The sequence below is a fragment of the Trichosurus vulpecula genome, chromosome 3, assembly GCF_011100635.1.
Source record: "Trichosurus vulpecula isolate mTriVul1 chromosome 3, mTriVul1.pri, whole genome shotgun sequence".
Classification (NCBI taxonomy): domain Eukaryota; kingdom Metazoa; phylum Chordata; class Mammalia; order Diprotodontia; family Phalangeridae; genus Trichosurus; species Trichosurus vulpecula.
Genome location: NC_050575.1, coordinates 175,222,417 through 175,249,390, shown reverse-complemented (window position 1 = coordinate 175,249,390; position 26,974 = coordinate 175,222,417). Strand labels below are relative to the sequence as shown.

At 44.5% G+C, this 26,974-nt stretch overlaps 1 protein-coding gene across 2 annotated transcripts in view; it reads left to right on the top strand.

Moving 5' to 3' along the window:
* The window catches only part of ABCA2 (ATP binding cassette subfamily A member 2), a 71,152-nt gene that overhangs the window by 17,058 nt on the left and 27,120 nt on the right, over positions 1-26,974 (top strand). Inside the window, exons 2-20 of one of the 2 annotated variants that reach the window (XM_036748342.1) lie at positions 9,346-9,439; positions 10,191-10,193; positions 12,013-12,124; positions 12,396-12,493; positions 13,002-13,129; positions 13,547-13,660; positions 14,077-14,262; positions 14,342-14,560; positions 16,015-16,355; positions 16,847-17,006; positions 17,287-17,415; positions 17,915-18,082; positions 18,657-18,753; positions 19,175-19,348; positions 19,545-19,647; positions 22,084-22,198; positions 22,506-22,696; positions 23,655-23,805; positions 23,976-24,180. In XM_036748342.1, the coding sequence (XP_036604237.1) occupies positions 9,346-9,439; positions 10,191-10,193; positions 12,013-12,124; positions 12,396-12,493; positions 13,002-13,129; positions 13,547-13,660; positions 14,077-14,262; positions 14,342-14,560; positions 16,015-16,355; positions 16,847-17,006; positions 17,287-17,415; positions 17,915-18,082; positions 18,657-18,753; positions 19,175-19,348; positions 19,545-19,647; positions 22,084-22,198; positions 22,506-22,696; positions 23,655-23,805; positions 23,976-24,180 (2,788 nt within the window). Of the gene's footprint in view, positions 1-9,345; positions 9,440-10,190; positions 10,194-12,012; positions 12,125-12,329; positions 12,494-13,001; positions 13,130-13,546; positions 13,661-14,076; positions 14,263-14,341; positions 14,561-16,014; positions 16,356-16,846; positions 17,007-17,286; positions 17,416-17,914; positions 18,083-18,656; positions 18,754-19,174; positions 19,349-19,544; positions 19,648-22,083; positions 22,199-22,505; positions 22,697-23,654; positions 23,806-23,975; positions 24,181-26,974 lie in introns of both variants that reach the window. The other variant, XM_036748341.1, reaches the window with a different exon arrangement.

The window sequence follows — 26,974 nt, the reverse complement described above, 5'->3', positions numbered from 1 at the left end:
CCTACTTTCTGCCAAACAGGTTCCCAGTTTTCCTAGCAATTTTTATCAAATGTTGGGTTCTTACTCCAAAAGCTTAGATCTTTGGATTTATCAAACATTGGATTACTATGGTGATTTGCTACTGTGTACCAAATCTATTCCACTAATCCACTACTCTATTTCCTAATCAGTACCAGATTGTTTTGATAATTAGCACTTTGTAATATAGTTTGAAATCTGGTACTGCTACGCCACCTTCCTTAACATTTTTTTCATTGATTTCCTTTATATTCTTGACCTTTTGTTCTTCCAGGTCAATTTTGTTACTATTTTTTCTAGCTCTATAAAATAACATTTTGGTAGTTTCATTGGTATGACATTGAAATAAGTAAATCAACTTAGGTAGAATTGTCATTTTTGTTACATTGGCTTGGCATACCTATGAACAATTAATATTTTCCCAGTTGTTTAGATTTGTATTTGTGTGAAAAGTATTTTGCAATTGTGTTCATATAATCCCTGGGTTTGTCTTTGGCAGGTAGATTTCCAACTATTTTATATTGTCTGCAGTTATTTTAAATGAACTTTCTCCATCTCATGCTGCTAGGTTTCATCAGTGGTATATAGAAATGCTGATGATTTATGTGGGTTTGTTTTATATCCAGCAACTTTGCTGAAGTTGTTAATTATTTCAACTAGTTTTTTTAGTTGATTCTCTAGGATTCTTCAATTATACCATCATATCATCTTCAAAGAGTGATAGTTTTGTTTCCTCATTGCCTATTTTAATTTCTTTAACTTGGTTTTCTTGTCTTATTGCTGCAGCTAGCATTTCTAGTACAATATTGAATAATAGAGGTGATAAAGGACATCCTTTTTTCTGTTTCTTTTTTGGGGGGGGCAGGGCAATTGGGGTTAAGTGACTTGCCCAAGGTCACACAGCTAGCAAATGTGTCAAGTGTCTGAGGCCAGATTTGAACTCAGGTCCTCCTGACTCCAGGGCCAGTGCTCTACTCACTGTGACACCTAGTTGCCCCTGGGCATCCTTTTTTGACTCCTGATCTTTTTGGGAAGGCTTTAAGTTTATCCCTGTTATAGATAATACTTGCTCTTGGTTTTAGGTAAATATTATCATTTAAGGAAAGCTCCATTTATTCCTATACTTTCTAGTGTTTTTTAATAGAAATGGATGTTGTATTTGATCAAAGGCTTTTTCTGCATCTATTGAGATAATCATATGATTTTTGTTGTTTTTATTATTGATATGGCCAATTGTTTTGATAGTTTTCCTAATACCGAATCAGCTTTACATTTCTAATATAAATTTCACCTGATCATAGTGTGTGATCTTCATGATATATTTGTGTAATCTTCTTGCTAGTATTTCATTTAAAAAAAATTTTTTGGAGGGGGGAAGGCAGGGCAATTGGTGTTAAGTGACTTGCCCAAGGTCACACAGCTAGTAAGTGTGTCAAGTGTCTGAGGCTGGATTTGAACTCAGGTCTTCCTGACTCCAGGGCCAGTGCTGTACTCACTGCACCACTTAGCTGCCCCTCATTTAAAATTTTTGCATTGATATTAAGGAAATTAATCTATGGTTTTCTTTCTCTGTTTTTGCTCTCCCTGGTTTAGGTATTGAAACCATATTTATGTCATGAAAGTAATTTGATAGGACTCCTTTATCTATTTTTTCAAATAGTTTATATAGTATTGGAATTAATTGTTATTAAATGTATTATAGAATTCATTGTAAATCTGTCTGGTCCTGGGGATTTTTTCTTAGGGAGCTCATTGATGGCTTGTTAAATTTCTTCTTTCTAAGATAAAGTATTTAAGTATTCTATTTCCTCTTCAGTTAAGTTGAGAAGTTCATATTTTTATAAATATTTATCCGTTTCAGTTAGATTGTCAGTTTTACTGGCATAAAATTGGGCAAAATAACTCCTAATAATTGCTTTAATTTTATTTTCATTGGTGTGCCTTCATCCTTTTCATTTTTGATATTAGTAATTTTGTTTTCTTTATTTGTTTTTAAATCAAATTAACCAATGGTTTATTTTTTTTTTTCAGAAACCCATCTCCTAGTGTTACTTATTAGTTCAATAATTTTTTTTTTACTTTCAATTTTATTATTCTGTCCTCTGATTTTCAGGATTTCCATTTGGTGTTTAGTTGGAGATTTTAAATTTGTTCTTTTTCTAGTTTTTTAAGTTTCACACTCAATTCACTTATCTGCTCTTTCTCCCTTTTATTGATAGAAGCATTTGGAGATATACATTTCCCCCAAGTCCTGCTTTGTCTACATCCCACAAAGTTTGGAATGTTGTCTAGTTGTCATTCTCTTTAATGAAATTTTTGATTGTTTCTATGATTTGTTCTTTGACTCACTCTTTAAGATTAGATTATTTAGTTATCAATTAACTTTTAATCTATGCATCCATGGTCCTTTATTAAATGTAACTTTTATGCATTGTGGTCTGAAAAAGGTGCATTTAATATTTCTGCTTTTCTTCATTTGGTTGTGAGGTTTTTATGTCCTAACATGGTCAGTTTTTGTGAAAGTATCATGTATAGCTAAGAAAAAGGTGTACTCCTTTCTATTCCCACTCAGTTTTCACTAGAGGTCTGTCATATCTAACTTTCCTAAGATTTTATTCATCTTCTTGACTTCTTTCTTATTTACTTTATGGTTATATTTATCTGGATCTAAGAGGGGAAAGTTGAGGTCCCCTACTAGTATAGTTTTACTATCTATTTCTTCCTATAACTCATTTAACTTTTCCTTTAAGAATTTGGATGCTATGCCATTTGATGCATATATGTTTATTAATAATATTACTTTATTATCCATGATTCCTTTTAGCAAGATATAGTTTCCCTGCTTATGCCTTTTAAATCTGTTTTTGCTTTTGCTTTGTCCAAGATCATTATTGCTGCCCCTGTCTTTTTCACTTCAGCTGAACCATCATAGATTCTGCTACAGCCTCTTATTTTAACTCTGTTTTAAGTGTGTTTCATGTAAACAACATATTGTTGGATTCTGGGTTCTAATCCATTCTGCTGTCTACTTCTGTTTTATGGGTGAGTTCATCCCATTCACATTCACAGTTGTAATTATTAACTGTGCATTTCTCTCCATCCAGTTTTCTTTTGTTTATCCTTTTCTCTTTCTTTTTATCCTGTCCCTCTTAAAAATCTGTTTTGCCTGGGAGTTTTCATTTTGGGATCTGTTTCAGGTGGCATTCAGTGGATTCTTTCAGTTTCTTTTTTGCCCTCTGGCTTTAGGACATTGAGGCAGTTTTCCTTGGTAATTTCTTGAAAGATGATGTCCAGGTTCTTTCCTTGATCATGGCTTTCAGGTAATTCCATAATTCTTAAATCATCTCTCCTCAAACTGTTTTCCAGGTCAGTTGTTTTTCCTATGAGATAGTTCACATTTTCTATTTTTTCATTCTTTTGACTTTGTTTTATTGTTTCTTGATATCACATGGATTCATTAGCTTCCACTTGCCCAATTCTGATTTTTAAGGAATTATTTTCTCTGGTGAATTTCTGTACCTCTTTTTCCATTTGGATAATTCTGCTTTTTAAGGAGTTCTTTTCTTCAGTGAATTTTTGTACTTTTTTTTTTTCCATTTGGCCAATTTTGTTTTTTAAGGTGTTATTTTCTTTGGTATTTTTTTGTGCCTCTTTTATCAAGCTGTTAATTGCCTTTTCATAATTTCCTTCCTTTGCATTCTTTTTTTTTTTACCTAATTTTCCTCTCACTCTGATTTTGAAAATAATTTTTTTTTAGATCTTCCAGGAATTCTTGTGTTCAATTCACATTTTGTCCTGAGGCTTTGCTTATAACTATTTTGACTTCATTGTCTTGTTCTGAGTTTGTGTCTTGATCTTCCCAGTCACCATAGTAGCTTTTTATGGTCTGGTTCCTATTTGTTGTTTGCTCATTTTTCCAATCTGTTTTTTGATTTAGAACCTTATGTTAACGTTGGCCTCTTTTCTCCACATGGGGGTGGAAAGGCCTTATCTCAAGCTTCAGGCTTTTTTTACATTGCTGCTTTCGGAGCTACTTCTGAAGGTTTGGAAGTTTTCAGTGATTCTAAGGTGGTATGATCTGGGGAGAAGTGAGGTCATTGTTTTTCTGGTCTGCACTCTAGTCCTTACCCAGGAAGGGACACTGATCCCTTGGGATTGCTGTTAATACTGCTCCCCGGGGCCCCTGTTCCCATGAGACCAGAAACAATACTATTCCTCAAGGTCCTTGATCCCCTGGGACCATAAGTGATACTGCCCCTCTTGACAGAAAGTTCTCTCCACATTTGAACTAAGACCCAGAAGTGGGTATAGCCAATGGAACTGCCAAACAGTGTTAAGCCCTGTGTCCAGTGCTAGCATAGGACTGCCCTATATAATCTCTTTCTGACCAGTTCCCTTTACCATCTTAGGCTTGAGAACTCCTGAAGCTGCTTTTGTTTCTGCCACCACCACCTTGTTGCATCACTAGTGTTTCATACACATGGGCTCTGAGCCTCCATCATGAGGATCATACTGAGTTGGCTGTCCACTAAACCTCAAGGACTTTTTCACACAAACTTTGGCCTAGCAGTATCTCACCCATACTGTTCTTATGCGTGTAACTATGCAAGCATTTCCATTAAATTTCAGCGTGTTAGATTAGGCTGATTATTCAAACCTGATTAGACTTGCTTTGGAAACCAGTTTCATTCAACTTGTTCACTTTCAGTTTAAAAAAAAATGTTATTCTTGATATTTTAAAATTTGTTATAATTATTTCTTAACCTATCTTTACTCTGTTATCTAACAGGGTTTGTGACAAAGATTAAACAAAGAAGGAGAAAAAAAACAGTTTAACAAAACCATCAGTCATATCTGGCAGAATATGTAATATTCCATACCCATAGTCTCCCATCTCTGCAATAATATAGTTCTCAGCTCTTCTTTGGTAATTATAATTACACAGTGTTCAGTCTCTCTCTCTTTCTCTTTCTCATTTTTTTTCCTCATTTACATTGTTGTAATCATTTGGATATATTTTCCTAGCTCTGCTTACTTCCTTATGCATCAGTTCATTTAAGTCTTCCTATGCTTCTCTGAATTCCTTGTTTATTGTTTCTTATGGGGCAGTAATAATCCATTCATTATATGTATGTACCATGATTTGTTTACCATTCCCCAACTGATGGGCATCTTCTTTATTTCCAGTTCTTTTCTTCCACCAAAAGGACTGTGATGAATATTTTGGTAGAGATAGGACCTTTCTGTCTTTGACTTCCTCAGGTACTTGACTTGTAGTAGGATCTATGGGTCAAAGGGTATGGATATTTTGCTGACTTTTTAAAATCATAGTTCCAAATTTCTTTCCCATCTTTAGAGGGTTTTTTTTTTGGAGGGGGGGAGGTGAGGCAATCAGGATTAGTGAGTTGCCCAAGGTCATACAGCTAGTAAGTGTCAAGTGTTTGAGGCTAGATTTGAACTCAGGTCCTTCTGACTCAAGGGCTGGTGCTCTATTCACTGTGCCATCTAGCTGCCCTTAGAGTTTTTTTAAATGTATTTTTTTTTTAAAACCTGACATGTTCCTGGGATTGAGGCAGTAGGATCAAAAATGAAAAGCAACATTCAAGGTTTGGTGAAAAGAGACCTTAGATTGGGAGTCAGAAGGAATGGATTCTGGTCCCAGCTATTCCATTCCTAAGTTAGGAGATCTTGGATAAGTTAATGCTCTCTAAGCCCCAGTTTATAAAATCAGGGAATTAGAGTAGATGGTCTCTGAGGTCCTTTGCACTTCTGACATTATTTGACTAAGATGTGATAACTATGAAGTACTTAAATGCATGGGGGAGAGGGTCCATATTCAGGGAATTTTCTGACCCTAGGAGGGCAGAGAACAGGGTTCTTAACCAGGACTCTGTGAACTTTTAAAATATTGTTATAACTGTATTTCAATATCCTATGTCTTATTTTATGCTCTTAAAAACATTACTCTGAAAAGAGGACTGTAGGCTTCATCAGACTGCCAAAAGGTCCATAATACAAGCATCTTGGTCTACAACATCTCACATATCAAGATAAGGTCAAAATGAGTACATGATTAAAACATAAAGGGTGATATCATAAGCAAGTTAGGGGAGCATGGAAAAAGTTACCTGTAAGATATATGGAAAAGGGAAGAGTTTATGACCAAACGAGAGAGGGAGAGAGAGAGGGAGGGAGAGAGAGAGGATCATGGGAAGTAAAATGGATAATTTTGATTACATTAAATTTTTTTTGTATGAACTAAATCAATGTAGCTAAAATTAGAAGGAAAACAGAAAACTGGGAAAATAATTTTATAGCAAGTTTCTCCAATAAAAGTCTCATTTCTCAAATATTAGGGAACTGAATCAAATTTGTAAAAATAAGAGGCATTCTCCAGTTGATAAATAGTTAAAGGATATGAACAGGTAATTTTCAGAAGACGAAATCAAAGGTATCAATAGTCAAATAAAAATGCTCTTAAGCCATCCATAAGTTGGGATGTATGGTGGTCGTGGAATACTATTGTGCTATAAGAAATGATGAACAGGATGGTTTCAGAAAAACCTAGGATGATTTATATGAACTAATGCAAAGTGAAGTGAGCAGAACCAGGAGAACATTGTACACAGAAATAGCAATATTGTAAAAGGATGATCAACTGTGAAAGACTTAACCACTCAGATCAAAAAAATGATCTAACACAATTCCAAAGGACTCATGATGAAAAATGCCATCCACCTCTAGAGAGAGAACTGACGAGCTCTGTGTGCAGATTGAAGCATTCTTTTTTCCACCTTATTTTTTAGCTTTTTTTTTTCAGCACAGCTAATATGGAAATATGTTCTGCTTGATTTCATGTGAATAATTGATATGCTGCTTGCCTTCTTAAGAAGGGGGGAGGGGCAGGAGGGAGAGGGAGAATTCGGAATTCAAAAGAAAAAAAATCAATGTCAAAAAATAACATAATAAACACCAACAAAAAAATAAAGTCTTTTTAGAGATACTATTGGTTCCTGCTTCACTGCTCTTTAGATAATTCTTATCTGACAACTCTTATTTGGCCAACAGCAGTGTGGGGTATGAAAATGAGCAAATGCCTAAATATCATTAGTTTTGGCTTCTAGTTCCAGCTCTCACACTAACTAGTTGTATGACCCTGGGTAATTCACTTAAATTTGTTTGTTTTTAAAGTTAAAAGAAAAAAAAAAGACGCCCTGGTCTAGAGTCTGGGACGTGTGGGTCTTCACTGCCAACACTCTTTGCCCTGTATTGCTGATGGAACCTGAAGGAGAAATTTTGGTTTTGTCTCATGACCCATCCCCCTTCAGCCTTTCTCAAGGTCAGAGGTCACTGCTGACCACCCATCTACCTTTCCCTATCATCTCTGGGCTTAGCTGGGATAGTAGTTGGGCTTCTGCCCTAGTTCTTTCACCAGTGAGCATACATGTGTGCCTGTTGCATTCAGCTTGCAGCAGCTGAATTGACCTTTGGTTACCCCCGCAGTGCTGGGAGCACTGTCTCCTGGCACTGCCAGGAATATGGGCAGCACATGTCTTGTGCATTGGCAGAGAAAACTGGCTATATCTCTGGCCAGGAGGTATGCAGCTCCCCATGGCTTCCCAGGAGGAACATGGACATGGGTGATACCAGGAATGGGAACTAACACCATTCTGCCTGGGGCCTTGGTTGGGAATACCCATTCCTTTTGTCCAGTGGGATTAACTCCTCCACTCCTTCAAAATCCCCATTCCCGTGGATTTCCTTCCTGTGGTGACTGCTTCTCATGCTGCATGCTCCAGACTTGTGCAGCTGGGCCCTGGCATTCCTTGATCAGTGCCAATTTAAATAGCAGGGCACTGCCTACCAATAACTAAGTTATGCCCACAGTACTTGCCCTGGGTCCCTGCCAAGGCAGCTGGAGCACCTTCCTTTGGCTCCTCCTGTCACCCCCCTCTACAACTTTCCCCTGCTGAATCTCTAGCCTTTAAAGGCATCTTTCTGCTTCCCTGACCTGGTGCAGTCCCCCAGGGCTGGAGAAGGTTCCCCTCGGAGAGAGGAGTGGTAGAATTTTGGCTAGGAACCTTGTTCCTGGGAGCTGCCTATCAGAAAATGATTTATGGTCTTACTGCCCATGCTTCCAGGGCTGGTAAAGAGCCTTCTGTTGTGGAGGGCATCTTGGGAGGGACATTGGCTAGGGCTGTGGTGTATAGGGTACAGGGAGCATAATGCGGAGAGCACAGAGAATAAAATGAGGACAAATTTGAGCAAAAGGAAAGGGCAGGAGCTGAGGGGAAGACCTAAAGCCTGAGCACCACCTCACAGATTATCTGCCTTGGTCCCAGTGGGAGCCCAACCTCATCTGCCCTTGATTCAATTTAATTAACTTCCACAAGCATTTCTTTCATACTTGCCAAGTACCAGGCAATGAGCCTGGCCCAGAGACAAAAAGACAAAAGTCAAACAGTTTTTACCCTCAAATAACTTCCTTTCTATTGAGAAGCTTACATCTTAGTTGTAAGGGCCCTCAATTGCTCCTTGCTGAGCGCAAAGGTGTACCTGGAGGCTGGAAACTTGGGTCCTTTTCCTGGTCCATCTCGTAGGCTAATAGATCTCTAGCCAGAAGTGACCTAGGCCAATTTTCTCATTTTACAAATGAAGTTAAATGGGAAGTTAACAGGGAAGTTAAATGACTTACCCAAGGTCACACAGGTCACACACATCAGGATTGGGATTTGAACCAAGGACCTTTGGACCCCAGTCAGTCTTTTCTACTGTACTGTTGGATATCAAGTGAGTACAGGTTCCTTTTTGAGTCTCAGCTTCTCTCTTTATATCATGGAGAGAACCCGTATCCAGGTTGGAGAGACAGTGGGGGCCAGTGATATTTGGGGAGAACACTTCTGGAGGTCAGGTAGGGGAGAAGCTTTATTCATATCAAATTAGAGGAGGTAATTGCCAGTCAGTATTCCTAGATCCTATTCTGTTTCCCATGACTCGAAGTCATACTACCTTCCTCCCCTCATACTGGAACATCCTCCCCTTGCCTAGCTCTGTTCAGCCAACATGGAGGGAGGAATATATTGATAGGCAAGGGGTTGCTGAGAGAGTTCTCCAGTAACAGAGTGGCTCTGTCCTGGGTTACACTGGAGCTGTGCTCTGCTTCCACCCCCTCCCCACCCCCATTCCTCATCACCCTCACCACCCCTCCCAGGGAAGATTTTGTCCTAGACGTTCCTCGCCCTTCTATCTGAATCCTGTATCTTGGACCACAGAGATGAGGGTTTCCAGAGGCAGCTGTTCTTACTTTCCCTATCTCTCTGTCCACAGTGGGTTCTGGCCTTCGAGATCTTCATTCCCCTGGTTCTCTTCTTCATACTCCTCGGGCTGCGGCAAAAGAAACCTACCATCTCAGTGAAAGAAGGTGAGGTAGAGGCCTTTGGTTGGGGTTGGGGGGAGGGCGCTGGAGAATACCAGGGCCAAAGCACAGACTCAGTCACTCATCACCTGGGTGACTTTAGGTAAGTCATTTAACCACTCTTGGTTTCCTCATTTATAACATAAAATGGTTGGATTGGGTGAATCCAATGAATCCTATTAACAGGAAGGAGAAAGCATACCCCACTCATAATTTAGCCTATCACAGAGCAGGGTAGATTATATATATCTGAGAGCAGTAGGGGGATGCTGGAGAGGGGGAAGCCTAGGAGGACAGGGCAGGGGTTTGGAACAGGGAAAGGAGGGGGGTATTGGGGAGGGAGAGATTCAAGATGGGAGGAGATCCAGGAAGGCCTAGAAGGTGGGGAGAGATGGTGTCTTCATCTTGTCTATTCACATAATGGTGTATTTGCATGTCTATTCCATGCATGCACATGTGCGCATGTGTGTGCACACAGGAACTTGTATTTCAGCCTCTCCTCAGCCTGGGCCCAGGTAATGAAGTGGACATGGCCAGCCAGGCTGCCTGCCGGAGGAGTTGTCTTCGGGTCACCACCATTTGCTTTGCATTCAAGGGCTAAGATGCCCCTACCTCAGCTTCCTCACCTCCCATTCACCATTTTTTTTTTGTGTTTTTGGTTCTCTTCTCCCCTCCCCCCACCTCCATTCTCTCATGCATGTTCTCTTCTTTTCTTCCTTCTGCATTTCTTGCCCGTCTCAATCCCTTGCATGACCAGTCTGTAAGTTCCAACCTCTCTCTGCCCCCTTCCCTTCCAGTGACCCCCGAAGTAGTCTGGGAAATGGCTGGTAGATTCCTGGCTGCTTTTGTGATTCCTCTTCCCACCCTTCTGTTTGCTCTCCCTTCTTTAGGGCTCTGGGATGGTTCTGGTGGGCTAGGCAGGGTATCACTCTTGGGAAGGTAGGATATTAGACTTTGCTTCCCACAGTTTAGCTTGGGCACTTGTGCTGCTTGCTCAGTCTCACCTTTGCTTCCTGGTTCATACGGTTTCTTTGTTAACCCCTGGATTACTCACAGTTCCACCCAGGATCCAAGGCAGGCAGGCTTTGGGGAGGCAGACCCAGTTCTAGGCTTTCTCTGCACTAGTCTCCAGCCCTGTGGAACTATGTCAGGTTTAGGACAGCTGGTTCTTTCCCCAGGAAAAGTGATGAAGTATGAATACAAGGAAGTAGAATTCAGCTTTTTAGTTTGTAGCAGGGGCCCCATTGTAGGATTGAAGGAAAGCCCTTAGGTTGTTAAAAAATCCTGCTCTGGGACCTTGGATTAGCTATTTCTATCGGTCCCCTGGGGGAACATCCCCTTATGCTGGCCAGAGTCATGACTCTGCCACAGAGGCAATGGACTCTCCAGACAGGTCCCAAAGCTAGGCTGGTTCCTTTTTTCTTCCTATCAGGTAATGGGGTAGATGTTCCACACAGAGGTGGGGAAGGGAAGGGGAGTACCCTTGCACATCATTATACCCCAGGTGACAACTTCCGTGCTTGAGGGAGGAAGGAACCTAGGCTAGTTTCCATCTACTTTTCCTGGGTCAGCCTGGCTAAACCTCCCTGAAGAGCTGACTCCCTCTTAGGAAGGGCTAGTCTGGGGCTGGGGCCTACCTGAGTTTCCTTTCCTCACCCCCTTCCCTACTCAGCCCAATTTCCATTAGAGGTTACCTGGGCCCTGATTCCCTATAACTATCATCTTCCTGAGGGCCTTATCTAAAATAGCTGCATTTCTCAGGGAAGAGAAAAAAAATTGGGGTAGAAGCTTCAGGAGAGATGATTATCCCGGTGCCCCCCGCACCTCCCCCCAAGAGTATGAATAAGGGCATCTTATTCCCTGAAGGTGGGGGGAGGGGTGGAAGCAAGAATCCTGGGTGAAGGGATGGGGGCCTTGGTATATATCCTTTGCACACTGTCCTAGGGCTAAAGGGAGACAGCTTTTCCCTCTTATACCATACCCTCAATTCTTCACTGTAGACTCTGGGGCTTGTGGGGGGCGGGGAGGAGGGGACATGGGCTTCTATTGATAAACGGCATTCACTGCTCAGCTAACTAGTCAGCCTGAGAAGTCAGAAGTCACTGTATCCCTAAGACGTATCTGCTGGCTGGTCCCCCAAGAGCCCAGGATGTCTCCTGTGCTAACTTACATTGGCCATGCCAAAACAATAGGGCCACCCCTAACTTCTTGACATCCTGGGGAGGGTGGACCACCATTTATACTGGGAGGTAAGGGATCCCCTTGGGCCATAAGCCCTTTGACTTCTGACTTGTACTGGCTGTGCCTGAAACAATTTCCTGGCCCCAATCTCTGACTTAACCTGCTGTACTGCTCTGGGCTGGGCATTCTGTCTCTGTCCCTATCTCTATCTTTTCCTCTCTCTTCCCTCCGTCTTTCTCTCTGTGACTCTTCCCTCTTTGTCTGGCTCTTTTTTCCTGGTGTCTCTCTCCTTCTCTCTCCTCTGCTCTGTCTCTATTTCTCTGTCTGTGTCTCCCTTTCTCTTTTCTACAAACTCTCACTTCTCCCCTGTCCTCCTCATCTCTCTCCTCCCTTCCTAGCATACTACACAGCATCGCCCCTCACCTCGGCGGGCATCCTGCCTGTTATGCAGTCCCTTTGTCCCGATGGCCAGCGGGATGAATTTGGCTTCCTCCAGTATTCAAATTCCACGTGAGTACCCACTGCCAAAGTAGATGTCCCTCCCTGGGCTTGCTCCCAGAGGTTACCTATTTCTGTCAGCCTTTGAGAGTCTTTCATTGGATGGCACTGCCTGTGCCCGGGAAATGTCCCCATACCAGTTTTCCTCCCCACTGTCTTACATCCAGGTCCTAACCAAAGAAAAAGGTGGGTAACCAGTGAGGTGCTATTTCCACAGGGTGACCCAGCTCCTAGAGCAGCTAAATCGGGTGGTAGAGGAGAGTAATCTGTTTGATCCTTCGAGGCCCAGCCTTGAGGAGGAATTAGAATCTGTCCGAAGTCATCTGGAATCCCTTAGCAGTGGCCCTGGGACCTTGGAAAGCCATTTTGACAACCGAGCAGGTGGGTCTCTGAGCCTGTGGGAATAGGGATTAGAGATAACATGTCCAGGTTCTTGGACCCATACCCCCCAAACCAGGGAAACATGAATTAAGCTTTTTTACTCTTGGTGCCTCAGTTTTCCCATTAGTCCGATGGTGGTAAGTAGTTAGAAACCCTGAGATAAGTGTGGTGTGATAGAAAGAGCATTGAATGTAGATTTAGAAAATCTGGATAAGAATCCTAGCTCTTCCTGGTACAATCTTGAGCAAGTTCACACTGTGACCTTAATCTGACAACTCTGACAAAAACACCTTGGTCAGGTTACTTCCTTTGGGCTTCTTCGTTTTCTTCAGCTGTAAAATGCTGAGGTTGAACTAGTCAAGGAGACTTCCTCAGTATTGAAAGCCTATCTAGAAGTGGGAGTCCCTCCCTGGGCTGGTTCTGAGGACACGCCTTCATCTCTAGCTCCCCTCTCCAAGATGATGGGCCTTCTCACAGAGCAGTCCTGTCTTTTCCCCACTCTGTTTAGTGTCTGACTTCACTCTGGGTTCAGCAGCCAAGGACAGGCAAGAGTTCTACCGTTTCCTTTCCCAGAATTTGTCCCTGTCCAATGATACCACGGAGATGCTATTGGGTTCCAAGGTCAATCTGCATGAGGTGAGTGGCCGGTGGGGAGAAGTAGGGACTGGGGTTGGCCAGGTATTGGGATCGAGCTGCCGACCCAGAACATGGACTAATTTGCCTGTTAGTGGATGCAGAGAAACATAAAGTGAGGTACTTGCCTTCAAGGAACTTATGAGAACAAGGCATATGGTCTATTTTTAGGAAGAGCTTTCCCAGCCCCCATATAGTCATCCCACATGGAACAGCCCAGCCTAGAGAAAGTGGGCTGTATGGAAGTATTCCCAGCTTGGTCTATGGCTTGCATGTAGTTGGCCACAAGGCTTCAATGCAGGGATGTACTTTAGATCTGTACCCCCTTCTTAGCACAGTGTCTGGCTTATAGTGCTTAAGAAATCTTTGTTTCCTCTCTTCCTTCCTCTTTTCCTCCCTTTCCCCCTCACCTCATGGCAGGTCTATAGGCTACTCTTTGGTCCTTTACCCACCCTGACTGAGGGCATGTTGTCAAAGAAGGGGAAGGAACCCTGGGTCCGCTCCAGGGTTGGTGAAAAGAAGTTCCGGCTGGAGGTGAGGTTCCCCACTCCAAAACCAAGATATAGAGGCCCGAGAAGTGGGAAGGGTAAGAGGGTATGAGAAAAGCCTGCTAGTGACCTAGGCTTCAGGGGTGTTGGTGCAGGAATTAATGGGCACGGTGAGGAATAAGGCGGTATCAGCAAGTGTGACTGGGTACGTTTAGGCATCATTTCAGATAAGGAGGGGAGGTCTGGGGAAGCTGGAGTGGGGAGGAGCAGATGAATCTAGCTAGGGACTGCTAAGAGCTAGGGAAAAGGCAAAGATTCGTGGTCTATATAAGGAAGGCACAGGAGAGGAAGAGGAGGGAATGCAGAGAGTCTGAGGATACAGAAAAGATCTGCTTCCCACAGGGAGCTATTCTTTTAACCCCTATGCTCTCCTCTGTTCTGGAATTTCTCCCCTTCCCCCAGGATGGTCTCCCAGGCAGCTGGCGAGACCTTGAAGAAGGATTAGTGCCCCATGCCCTACAGGAGCCTACTCACCATGCCAACAAGCAAGCCGTATTCCGCCTCCTGTCCCAGGCTCTGGGCCTGGCTGGTCCTCCCCTGGAACACCCTGAGGCCTCCAGCCCCCAAGCCCTGGTCAGAGAGATGGAGGTGAGGGACAAATATGAGGATGTGGAACAGGAGTGGGGACTATTTCTGCTGCCACCAACCCTGCCCTCTCCCTCTTCAGGAATTGTTATTGGCACCTAAATTACTAGAGCAATTGACATGTGCACGGGGCTCAGAGGAACTGAGCCAGATTCTGACAGTGTCTGAGAGCCAGAGGGAGCGGCTGCAGGCTTATCGCATGGCCGTGTGTAGTGGACAAGCCGGAGCACGAGCTCAGCGTTTCTCCCGCCTGGCGTCTGAGCTCCAGGACCAACTGGATGTACACAAGATCATCTCCCAGGTGAATGCACAGAGTGGGGAGGGGCTCCCAGGTTTCTTCTCCTCTCTGATGCCCTGAGGCCAAAAGGGGAGGAGGTAGGGTCTGACCAAAGACCAAGACTCCTAGCTCTTTTTCTTATTTGGGTTGACTGGCCGTTTGTCCAGTCCCTTCCCTTCTTGGTGGCTCAGTTTCCCACCATACTTATCCAAAAGTGCCTGTTGGTTGAATGTTTAGAAATTGGGGGTCCATGCCCCCAATCCATGTGGGAATCCATATGGGAAATTTTTTCCCCTTTTTTTACTCAGGGTAGATGTGAATCTGACATATGCAGGTGACCATTTGGTTGGAGGGGGAACATTGAGGGAAATAAGGAATATATTGGGACTAGATCATGAAAAGCCTCGACAGCCAAACCTAAAGACTTTGACTTTTTTTTTTTTTTTAAGGAAATGGAAATTCCTTATAGGTTTTGGATAGAGGAAGGCAATGGCTATTGAGAAATCAGATTACTCTGGTGGCCTGTGTGGAGGGGTGATGAGAAGCAAGGAAACCAATTAGGTGGCTGTTATCCTTTGTAGAAGTCAGAAGTTATGAGCTTGGACTAGGGTTAGGCTACAGATCAGATCTGAGTAATAACAGGGAATCAAGAGGATTTTGGTGGGTGATCGACTTGGGATGAGTTAAGGAAATTATGGGGCTTGAGTCTGGTGGGGCGGCGACACTTTCAGTAGTGGGTCTGGAGAGGTGGTTTGGGTAAAATGCTGAGTTTAATTTTAGGCATAGATCCTGCCAGGAGAAATCCCACTTCACTCTCTAGTTTTTGAATTCCCTTTTCATGATAATTCAGGAAATACTTTTAATCATGCCCTTGCTATGTTTGACGCACTGGCTGCAAGTTCGTTCTGCATCAGGGTAGGGGGTAAGCACAGGATGCTTAGGGAGAGGGTCAGCAGATTGGGGCTAGGACTAGGCTGGTTTTAGGGGCTTATTGGGGGAAGAGGAGAGCTAGAATGGGGACTGGGAAAGAGATGGGGATTTTGACAGCTGCTGAGGCTGGACCTGGAACAGGAGTGTGCTGGAGAGTGTTAAATTTTCAGTATGAGCATTTACACCTTCAAAATCGGCAAATGGTACAAACCAGGGCCTCTTGATTTATTGTTTCATTGGTTGTCTAGACTAAAGAAAATGATGGAGGAAAATGTTAATGATACAGGTTAAGTGTAAAGTATTTCCTGGGACTATTTTTATCTGTTTTTTTTTCCAAAGAGCTTGGCTATTAAACATTTACCAGCAGCACACTGCTCGCCTGTTTTGAAATGGTACTGGAACCCAGAGGAGGAGCAAGGGGAGGCTGCTATGAGGGAATTGATTTATAGAGACTTCTTCCTAGTGCAAGAAAGGCTAGTGTGTAATCCTAAATCTTTCCTTCCCTTTCCTTCATATTTTTCTCCATTCCCCTCCCTCCTTCCCCACAGCTCCACCTAGAGGCAGTGAATGGCCCAACCACTCAGAGGAGGTCCAGGCTACAGGTGCTGCTTGGGGACCTGCTAGGTGTTGAGAAGGTGCTTCGGGATGTCGATGTTCTGTCTTCCCTGGCTCGCCTACTCCCTCAGGGTGCCTGTGCTAGCCGGGCCCCACCGCAGACCGCCAACGGCACCGGCTGGGCCAGCAACACCACAACGACCACCAGTGGCAACATCACAGCGGAGGATGGGGAAGGCGAGGGCGAGCTGGGAGGGGATGGTCTGCATGGAAAGTGCTCTGCCTTTGTGCAGCTCTGGGCCGGTTTGCAGCCCATCCTCTGTGGGAACAACCGGTATGGGGGCCAGAAGAGGGGATCTGGGGCTGGGGTGGGGCCCACTGTTTATGGTAACAACAAAGAGGGCCGGGCAGTGAGGAGTAAAGCAAAGAGCCCTGAACCAGGCATCAGGAAACCTGGGTTTGAGTCCCTGTTCTGCAGATTACTATCTAATGTGACCCCACGCAGGCCAGTCTCTTGGCTGCCCAGGGTCTGGCTTTCCCAATCCGTTCAATGAGAGGATTGATGGATGTCTCCTAGAAGACCTTTTCAGTGCTAATGTTCTGATTCTCTAGGATGGCATCAGGGCTTGGCAAGAAGCAGGGGTGAGAGTTGGGTCCCCTGTGGCCAGAGATGGGTGCTGGAGCAGTGGCATTGGAACTAGGTCAAGGGAGAGGGAGGGCCCCAGGGTGGGGACTAGGACAGAGCTCCCAAGTCCATCAGGGCTGGAAGGGAGCTGAGGGAAGCTGTGCTAGGAGACAAAGTTCATCTCCCTTCATCTCCTCCAGGACCATTGAACCTGAGGCGCTGAAACAAGGCAACATGAGCTCCCTGGGCTTCACGAGCAAAGAACAGCGGAACTTGGGGCTTTTGGTGCATCTCATGACCAGCAACCCCAAGATCTTGTATGCGCCTGCAGGGACAGAGGCTGATAAGGTTATTCTGAAGGTATGGGGGAACAGGGCGGAAGCCCAGGTCCATGGGTTGGGGTATAGGGTGGAGAGTAGGGAGGGGAAGGGAGGAACTCTGCTCATCCGGAGGATGAGGGAGTCTGCCTTATGGCCCCTCTCATCTGGTGGCCTTCCTCCCCATCGCAGGGCATCATGGGCCCCATTGCCATTCCACACAACGGCTCTACTGTCCGCTATTGTCTTTCTAGGGGTGGGGGTTCCCCCCTAGGCTGGGATAACCTTTCTTGTCTTTCTTCTCTCCTCCTTCTTTCCCCTAGGCAAATGAGACCTTTGCTTTTGTGGGCAATGTGACCCATTATGCCCAGGTCTGGCTCAACATCTCAGCTGAGATCCGACGCTTCTTGGAGGAGGGCCGCCTTCAGCAGCATCTCCACTGGCTGCAGCAGGTGTGGGGAAAGGACAGTAGGGCCCAGCAGCCCTTATTGCCGTAGCCTGCCTGGGCCCCATTAAAATCTTTTGCCTGTGTCCAGGCACCTCCACCAGAGGGCATTCTACCCCTTCACCAAAGCTCTGGACTCCTGAAACTAAGCCCAACCCAAATCCTGAGCATCCATGGCTTATGTTAAGATGGAGATGCCATCGTAGAGTAGCGGAGCGGGCCCTGGCTTTGGAGTCAGAAGGCCTGAGTTAAAATCTGCATTCTGCTGTCACCTTTGGCCCTTGGGGAAGAATCCCTCTGGGCTTCAGTTCCCTGGATGTGAAATGAAGATGCTGGATTAGATGATTTCTAAGGTCCATCTCGGATTTTCTCTAAACATCCTCTTTTTCTATAGTATTTTCCTTCCTTTTCGGACCGTATCAGAAGTGCAGCTGTAAACCCTATAGTTTCGTATTCTTCTTTTAGAGCCCCTGCTAAGGCACACTCTTCCCCACTCTTTCCTCTAGTACGTGACTGACCTACAACAGCACCCAGAAGCCCTGAACCTGTCTGAGGGGGAGTTACCACCTGCCTTCCGGGATCACAACTTCTCCTTGCCCAATGCCTCGGCGCTTCTTCAGCAGCTGGACACCATCGATAATGCTGCCTGTGGCTGGATCCAGTTCATGTCCAAGGTCAGGGGAAGGACAGAGGTCTGAGCTGTCGTTCTTACTCCTTATGTGGAGAACCCAGGAATGCAGGTCTCCTAGACCCAGTCTAAGAGAGTTTGGGAGGGGGGTGGAGAAGAAGGGAACTTAGGCTCTAGCTAGGGCTCCTGCCACAGGAAGTTCTCAGATTTGGACAGTAGAGGTATGGTGGTGGTGCCTGAGGCAACCAAGTGGTGCAATGAATAGAGGATTGGGCCTGGAGTCAAGAAGACTTGAGTTCAAATCCACCCTCAGTCAGTAAGGAGCTCCTGTGTGACCCTCTCTAAACCTCCATCTTCTCATCTATAAAATGGAAGTATAATAATAATAATAAAAGCACCTACCTCATAGGATTGTTGTGAGGGTCAAAGGAGATACCACATGTAAAGGGTTTTGCACACTTTAAAGTACTACACAAATGCTAGCTCTCGTTTTAATTAGTCTGTAGCTCGGGTTTGAGATTAGTACTTCTGTGGGCTGCTGGGTCCTTGGAGTTATCTCTCTGTGACTGGGCTTAGGGGATCCTTTTCCAGAACTTCTGACAGTACCTCCTGCCTCACAGGTGAGCGTGGATATCTTCAAAGGCTTCCCGGACGAGGAGAGCATTGTCAACTATACTCTTAACCAAGCCTACCAGGACAATGTCACTGTGTTTGCCAGTGAGTCTGCTCCCTCCCTCCAAAACCCTGGGTCTGCAGGGCTCTCTCCATCAAAGCTTGACCCCTCTAGGATTCTCTGCTCACCTCTCCATTGTCCTCCTCCCATCCCTGGACTCTGATCTTCCTCTGTGTTATTGGGGGCACTGCTTTCCTCATGCTTTCAGACATCATTTTCCTAATATATCCCATTACTCTCCTCCTCCAACACAATCTTTTCTCCCTTCCTTTTGGTTTTCCACCATCCTCCCCTCCTTCCACCCCTACGCATCATGATCCTCCTTCTCCTCTCTGATTCTGGCATATTCTCAGACCCTAATTCCTTCCTCCTCTATTCCACATGGTCTTCCTCTCCTTAGACCCCAGCCCATGCTAAGATGACAGCCCTTCTTCCCTCATCATCTCCCTCCCACCCCCATCACAGGTGTGATCTTCCAAACCCGGAAGGATGGTTCCCTTCCACCCCACGTGCTCTATAAGATCCGACAGAATTCCAGCTTCACCGAGAAAACCAATGAGATCCGCCGGGCCTACTGGAGGCCTGGCCCCAACACTGGGGGACGCTTCTACTTCCTCTATGGCTTTGTCTGGATTCAGGGTGAGACCTTTTCTCTGGGAAGACAGGAAAGTGGGTGGGGAGACGCCTCTAGATCAAGAACCCCACCCAAACCCCTGATCCTTCATGTCCTCCAGCTTTCAAACCCCCTAACTTGGGCTTCCTGGCAAGGGGACCTTTGAGTCGTGGTGGGTCCCCCATGAGCCCTGACCTTGTCCATTCCTACCTCGCCTCCTAGACATGATGGAACGAGCAATAATCAACACCTTTGTTGGTCATGATGTGGTGGAGCCAGGAAATTATGTGCAGATGTTCCCGTACCCATGCTACACAAGGGATGAGTAAGTGAGGGGAGCTGTCCCAGTCCCTACCAGGTCCAACATCAGGAATTTTTGGAGGGGTAGCAGGGTGGGGAAGGGGAGAATGATTATATCCCTTCTGCTGATATAAGTCCATTCAACATCTCTCAGTCCTGGGTTGCTTTACCAACCCCTAGATTTTCTTTTCATCCTGCATCCCTGGAATCACCCACCTTCCAACTATAGCTGCTCACTGCTTCCAACCATGGTTCCCGCTATGGGAAGGCATGTGCTCTCCCTGCTTCTCCTTCCCCCAAAGTAAATATGACTCTGCAGGTTTTTCACCGCTGTTAATAAAGGAGGAAAGGATGATAAAATAGCTGATAGTGGAGTACTCAGCTGTGGTACTATCGCAGTAATGGCTCTTGATGCTCATTGGAATGTCCCTGGAACTCATAGGATCATGGGATCTGGAGCTGTAAGGAATTTCAGTGGTTTTCTCAGCTACACCTCCTCCCCCCATTTTACAAATGAGAAAACTAAAGCCTGGAGAGATGAACTGACAAGGCTGTGGTCACACAGATCGAAACTGTCAGAGGCAGGATATGAACCCAGGTCCCCTGACTACAGACCCAAGGTTCTTTCCATTTTATCATACTAGGGACAGCTTAGATGGTGTGGTGAATAGAACTCCGGACTTCAAGTCAGGAAGATCTGAGTTCAAATCCCGTTTCAGACGCTTATTAGTTGCATGACCTCTGAGCAAGTCACTTAATTCTGCCTGCCTCAGTTTCTTCATCTATAAAATGGAGATAACCATAGCACTTTCCTCACAGGGTGATTGTGTGGATCGTGTGTGTGTGTGTGTGTGTGTGTGTGTGTGTGTATGATGCTTTGTAAATCTTAATGCTAGCTGTCTAAATGTCAGCTCTTTGCCGTGCTGTCCATCTCCTAGCTTAGCTCTTCTCTTAGCACAATAATAATAACTTCCTTTATGCAGCACTTTGTAGTTTACAAATTGCTCACCTCACTGCCCCTCTGTGATCCAAGTGGGCCAAGTATTATGATCTCTGCTTTATGGACGAGGCCTAGGGAGGGGCAGTGCCTGGTCCCACATCACTGAGTTAGGTCAAGGGCTTCCTCTAGAACTTCGATATCCTCACCCCTGGCCCCAAATGCTTCCCGCCCTCCTCCACACCTCAGCTCAAGGTCACAAAACCCTCATTGGGGACCCTAGAGATCGACTTGTCCAACCCTGTCACCCTCATTTAATAGGTAGTAAAACTGAGGCCCAAGGTCAACCCATTCTTGGCAAAGACGGGTCTAACACTGAGATCTCTCGCCTCCCAGTCCAGAGTTCTTTCTCCATTTGCCTCATCCAGGTTTTGGTCTTGATAGAGCCTGTAAACTTCCCCAACCAGCGTGCCCCAAATCTTCTCTCTAGTACAGGTTCTATTGGGTAAGGCGTGGTATTACCAATAAGTCTTTGGGGAGGTACCAGGTACTCTAATGTAATTTACCACAATTTTCAGAGGAGGCCTAGACGTGTGATTTATTCATTCATTTAGCAAACATTGTCTCGTTCAGTGCTTACCATGTGTAAGATACAAAATTACATGTGATATATGAAATTTCAGTAAGGTGCTCATGATGCTTACTATCTAGTAGAGGAATAAAACACAAACACTGATAGCTATAATGCACAATATTACATTAAAAGTACATTAAAGACTTGCCAAGGAAGTGCTCCCTGAAATCCAAGGGGGCAGATTGTTACTAACTGGTGTTCATCAGGGAAGTCTTCAGGGAAGAGGTGGTATTTGGGGTGGCCTTTAAAGCAGAGGTGTTAAATGTGGAAGGCCCCCCAACACCCCAAGTGCCGCCCGAACCAGATTAAAATATATATTTATATATTATATATACCATATTATAATATGTTTATAAAATATATAAATAATATAAATATATTTATTATATATCAATATAATATATAAAATATAATATAATTAAAATATTTAACAAAATAGAAATATAGTAAAACATAGATAATATTAATATGTGGTTTTCTAAGTCAATACGTGGCCTGCAGGAATCCTTATGTATGGTTTAGTGGCCCTATTTCTGTTTGAGTTTGACACTCTTGCTTTAAAGGATGGTTAAGCAGGCAAAGTTGGGGAGGGAAAGACTTTCTAGGCATGGGAGCAGTATGAGCAAGAGAACGCATTGTATCATTGGTGTCCCACAATCAAGCCCCTAGGTCAGGGGTGGGGAACCTGAGGCCTCAAGGCCACATGTGGCCCTCTAGGTCCTCAAGTGTGGCTGAATCAGTCAAGAACTGAGGACTTAGAAGGCCACATATAGCCTTGAGGCCTGAGGTTCCCCACCCCTGACCTAGGGGCTTTGTTGTGGGTACCCCAGACTAGGTTGGAGGATGTGGATAGGGCCAAATGAGTCCCCCTACTCTCTTCTTTCCCCTAGCTTCCTGTTTGTGATCGAGCACATGATGCCGCTCTGCATGGTGATCTCCTGGGTCTACTCTGTGGCTATGATGATTCAGCACATAGTGGCTGAGAAGGAACATCGTCTCAAGGAGGTAGGAGGCATGTGTGTGTGTGTGTGTGTGTGTGTGTGTGTGTGTGTGTGTATGCAGGGTGGTCCTGATCCCGTCCCATATCATAGTCCCAGATCTACACACCTGTGGGCAACCCCTTAGAGCTAGGATATTTTCCTTCTGGTATCCCTTGTTTTCTCAGGCTCCTAGACCTCTGTGCCTGGCGCCGGCTCCCTGGTCTTTTACTTCCTTGACAACCCCCTGGCCACATCAGTGGGATTCCTATGTCCTGACCTCTCCCACTGGGCTCCTTCACTTCCCTGACTGCCAATCTGGTTCCTTTTTCTAGGTGATGAAGACAATGGGGTTGAACAACGCGGTACACTGGGTAGCCTGGTTCATCACAGGCTTTGTTCAACTCTCCATCTCAGTGACGGCACTCACAGCCATCCTCAAATATGGCAAAGTGCTCATGCACAGCCATGTGCTCATCATTTGGCTTTTCCTGGCCATCTATGCTGTGGCCACCATCATGTTCTGGTGAGTGAGTGGGGTGGGAGCAGGAATGAGGGGAGGGGAATGATGATCTCTAGTGGACTAACTCCCTGGGCCCACCTGCTTGCCAGCCCAGACTGAGGTTGGACCAGGGTTGGACCAAAACTGTGACTTTATTGGTAGAGAATAATGGTTTTCAAAGTGTGGTTCTTAGACCCTTGGGGAGTCCTCAAGACCCCTTACAGGGAGCCCTGGAGGTTAAAATTATTTTCATAATAATAGCAAGATGTTATGAGTCATTTGCCTATTAAAATACACCTCCCTTTTTCCAATTACATATCTGTATGAGGCCCGATTTTCTTCACATAATTCAACCAGCACAACGTATTGTAACAGATTGAATGCAGCAGCAGATACGAGAATCCAGCTGTCTTCTGTTAAGCCAGACATTAAAAAGATTTGCAAAAATATGTGAAACAATGTTACTCCTCTAATTTTTTTGTTTTGGAAAATATGGTTATTTTTCATAAAAATATATTATGTTAATGTATAATGGGCTTATTATTATTTTAAAATGAATTAGTCACAAGTATTTAAAAATCTATTAGTTTTAATTAATAAGGCAAATATCAATAGATATAACCCACATAAACCAAAGTTCTTTAGGGTCCTCAGTAGTTTTTAAGAGTGTAAAGGGGTCCTGAGGTCAAAAAGTTTGAGAACCCCTGGTATAGGGAGCTCCTAATGGAGAAGCTCACTATACCCATCCTTTTAGCGTATTTTCTGCAGCTCACTGTCTTAGAGAGTTGCCTGGGACACCAAGAGGTTAAAAACTTTCTTAAATAACTCCAAGAAAGTCCTAGTAAAGCTGGGGTAGCTGACAAATCTGGGCCTAGAGGAGGAAAGAGCCAGGGTCTATGTTAAGGGGGGTTTAGGGCATATTAGATATTGACTTAGGGTCTGGGTTCTTACCCCTGTGCCCTGCTCTATCCCTTGGAATCAGCTTCCTGATATCCGTGCTATACTCCAAAGCTAAGCTGGCCTCAGCCTGTGGTGGGATCATCTATTTCCTAAGCTACGTGCCCTACATGTATGTGGCCATCAGAGAGGAGGTGGCACATGACAAGATCACGGCCTTTGAGAAGTGTATTGCGGTGAGTGCCTGCCTGGTGGGGAGTGACTGGGCAAAACCCAGAGGGGGAGCCGGGATTAAGGGTACTGGTGGTAAGGTTGGCCCCAGTGTTCTTGCCCTTTCAAGGGAAGGCCAGAAGTTGCTTCCCTTTATGCAACTCCTTCCTCTGATTGCCCTCTCGTCTCTCCCCAGTCCCTTATGTCCACCACAGCCTTTGGCCTGGGATCCAAGTATTTTGCCCTTTATGAAGTGGCCGGTGTGGGCATCCAGTGGCACACTTTCAGCCAGTCACCTGTGGAGGGAGATGATTTCAATCTGCTTCTGTCTATGATGATGCTGATGGCGGATGCTGTCGTGTACGGTGTGCTCACGTGGTACATTGAGGCTGTGCACCCAGGTATGGACACTGTGGGACCGAGGATGATGGGGAGTTTCTTCGCCTTACCCCTGGCTCCTGGGACCTCCCTGAGGAGTCAGGAAGGCTTTAAGCTAACACTAGAAGACCGCTTGTCATTGATGTTGCCTCACCTAGGCGTTGAACAAAGTGAGGAAGCTTTGAGGTCCCATTCAACACTGACAGTCAAGTCCTGAGGGTCAAGTTAATAGGTGTTTTTTAAAAGGTGTTATTGAAGCCTTTTTTTTTTTATCAGTCATTTCTGAATTCTACCACTCCCTGCTCCCTGATCCCCAGCCCATTTTTTGCTTATAAAGGGAAGGGAGGGAATAGGCATTCATTAAGTGCCTGCTATGTGCCAGGCACTGTGCTAAACACTATACAAATACCACCTCATTTGATCCTTATGCCGACTCTGGAAGACAGAGGTTCTGTTATTGTCCCCATTTTACAGTTGAGAAAACTGAGGCAAACAGAAGCATTTAAGTAGTTTGCCTGTGGTCACACAGCTATGTGTCTTGAGGCTGGATTTGCCTTCAGGTCTTCCAGACTCTAGGCTCAGCATTCTATCCACCATATTACCTAGTCACCTTTAGTAATAAACTAAAAAAAAAAAACTAGTCAAGACAAAAGAACACACCAATCAAATCTGATGGTGTTGACAACTTTCCACACCTTGCCAAAGAAAGGAAAGAGATAACTTTTCTTACTTCTTCGGTAGGGCCAAGATTAGTTGTTATAATTACACAGAGCTATATTTTTCCTAGTTGTAGGTAAAGGGAGAATTCTTAACCTAAAAAGGGTTAGAGATAATTGTAAAAGACAAAATAGGTGATTTTGACAACCTGAGATTGAAAAGCTTTCTCATGAACAAAATCATTGCAGATAAGATGAAAAAAAAAAGAAATCTGTCAATTGGGGGGGGAAATCTTTACTTCAGAGTTCTTTGGTGGAAGCCTGATATCTGACATAGATAGGGAATTAACACACATCTGAAAGTGGCCTGTTTTACAAGGCTGAGTTGATGCTGATCTGCTTTGGCAAAGAGAGTTTTCTCATCAGGAACTCCCCATATCACTGAGATAGCATGTAAACAAAACACAAATTTACAAGACTGAGGGCCATTAGCCTGTAGATAAGAGACCAAAAGATTCAAACAGTTCTCAAAAGAAGAATTGAAAACTCAACAACCATAGGAAATATTATTCCAAAACATTAATAATGAGAGAAATAAAAATGAAAACAACTGGGTGGTTTCAACCTCAAAGGTGTCAAAGTACATAATGATCCGTAATAGAAGAGCTGTAGGAACACAGGTTCACCTTGTTGGTGGGGCTGTGAATTGGTTCAGCTGTTTTGGAAAACAATTTGGAATTGGGGAAAGTGACGAAACTCTTCATATCTTTTGCCCCAATATCCCACTGCTAGGCCTGTATCCCAGGGAAGTCAAAGACCGAATGACAGATTCCATGGATATCAAAATATTTGTAGCGCATTTTGTCATCTCAGAGACCAATAGGAATTTCCTAAATCCCGCGGTGTACCTAGGTCTGTGTTTGGTTACCCTTCAAAGGACACAGTAAAAGGAAAATCAACCAAACTCTCATAATCTAGAAGACGAGACTATGAAACAGTCAGCATTCAAGGCCTTCTGCAATCAGATCCCCCCATCCTACTTGTCCAACCTTGTCTCCTCTTCATCCCCTACAGACACCATTAGCATCAGCCTAGCCATGACTTCTCACTCTTACCCAAGCTTAATCCTACCTACATATTTTTACTTAGTAAAGCAACCTACATTTATAAATGTTGATATTTATTGAACGCCTGTTACATCCTTCATGGCCTTCAAGACTGTCTCTTTCATGAAGCCTTCCCTGACTATTCCAGCCCATAGTGATCTGCTCCCAGCTCATCCACAATCTATTTTATTATTTTTTAATGAAACTGTTTTCTAAACTTCCTTTAACATGCCTGTGTGTCTTATCATCTTGTCTCCTCAACCCTTTTGGACCTCCACTGACTCTGCATGATAATTATGATAATAATACTAACATTTAAATAGTACTTTAAAGTTTACAAAGCATATCATTGGCTTTTCATGTCAGCCCTGTGGGGTAAGTGCTTCTATTATTCCCATTTCATTATTGGGGAGACTGAGGCTGAAAGAGAAGTTAAGTCACTTGCCCAGAGGTCTTGCAACTAGCAAGTATCAGAGGAAGGATTTGAATTCTGGTCTTCCTGACTCCCAGTCTAGCCACTCCACCTACTGTATCTTCTAGTTTACCTAGAATGGGATTAGGATTGGGTGGGGGTGGGGGTGGGAAGGGATCCTCAGTAAATACTCATCGACTTGAATTATGAACTCAGAGAGCGGTAGGTAGTATGCCTGCAGGTGCTCCACTGGATAGGGAAGGTTCAGACTCTTGGGGAGGAAGGCATCCTCGAATAGAGGTAACTGTTCCTTGTTCCTTGGTTAAGGACAGTATGGCAGAGGTGTGGCCGATTCTGGGCTTTCTGCCTAGCCAGGGAAATGGAGAGATCTAATGCTGTAGAAGGGAAGCTAAGCCTCTGTATCCTAGAATGAAGCCAGAGGCCCAGGCTTTAAATCTTGCTTCTCGTGCTTATCGGCTGTGTAGCTCTGGACAATAGATTGAATCTCTTTGGTTTCCTCATTTGTACAACTGGGGGATTGGGTTATAAACCCCTTGATCCTGCTAGATTATAAATTTCCTGACCACAGGCACTGCTGTGTCAGTCAGTTAATCAACTTGTTTGTTCATTTCAGTCCTGTCCC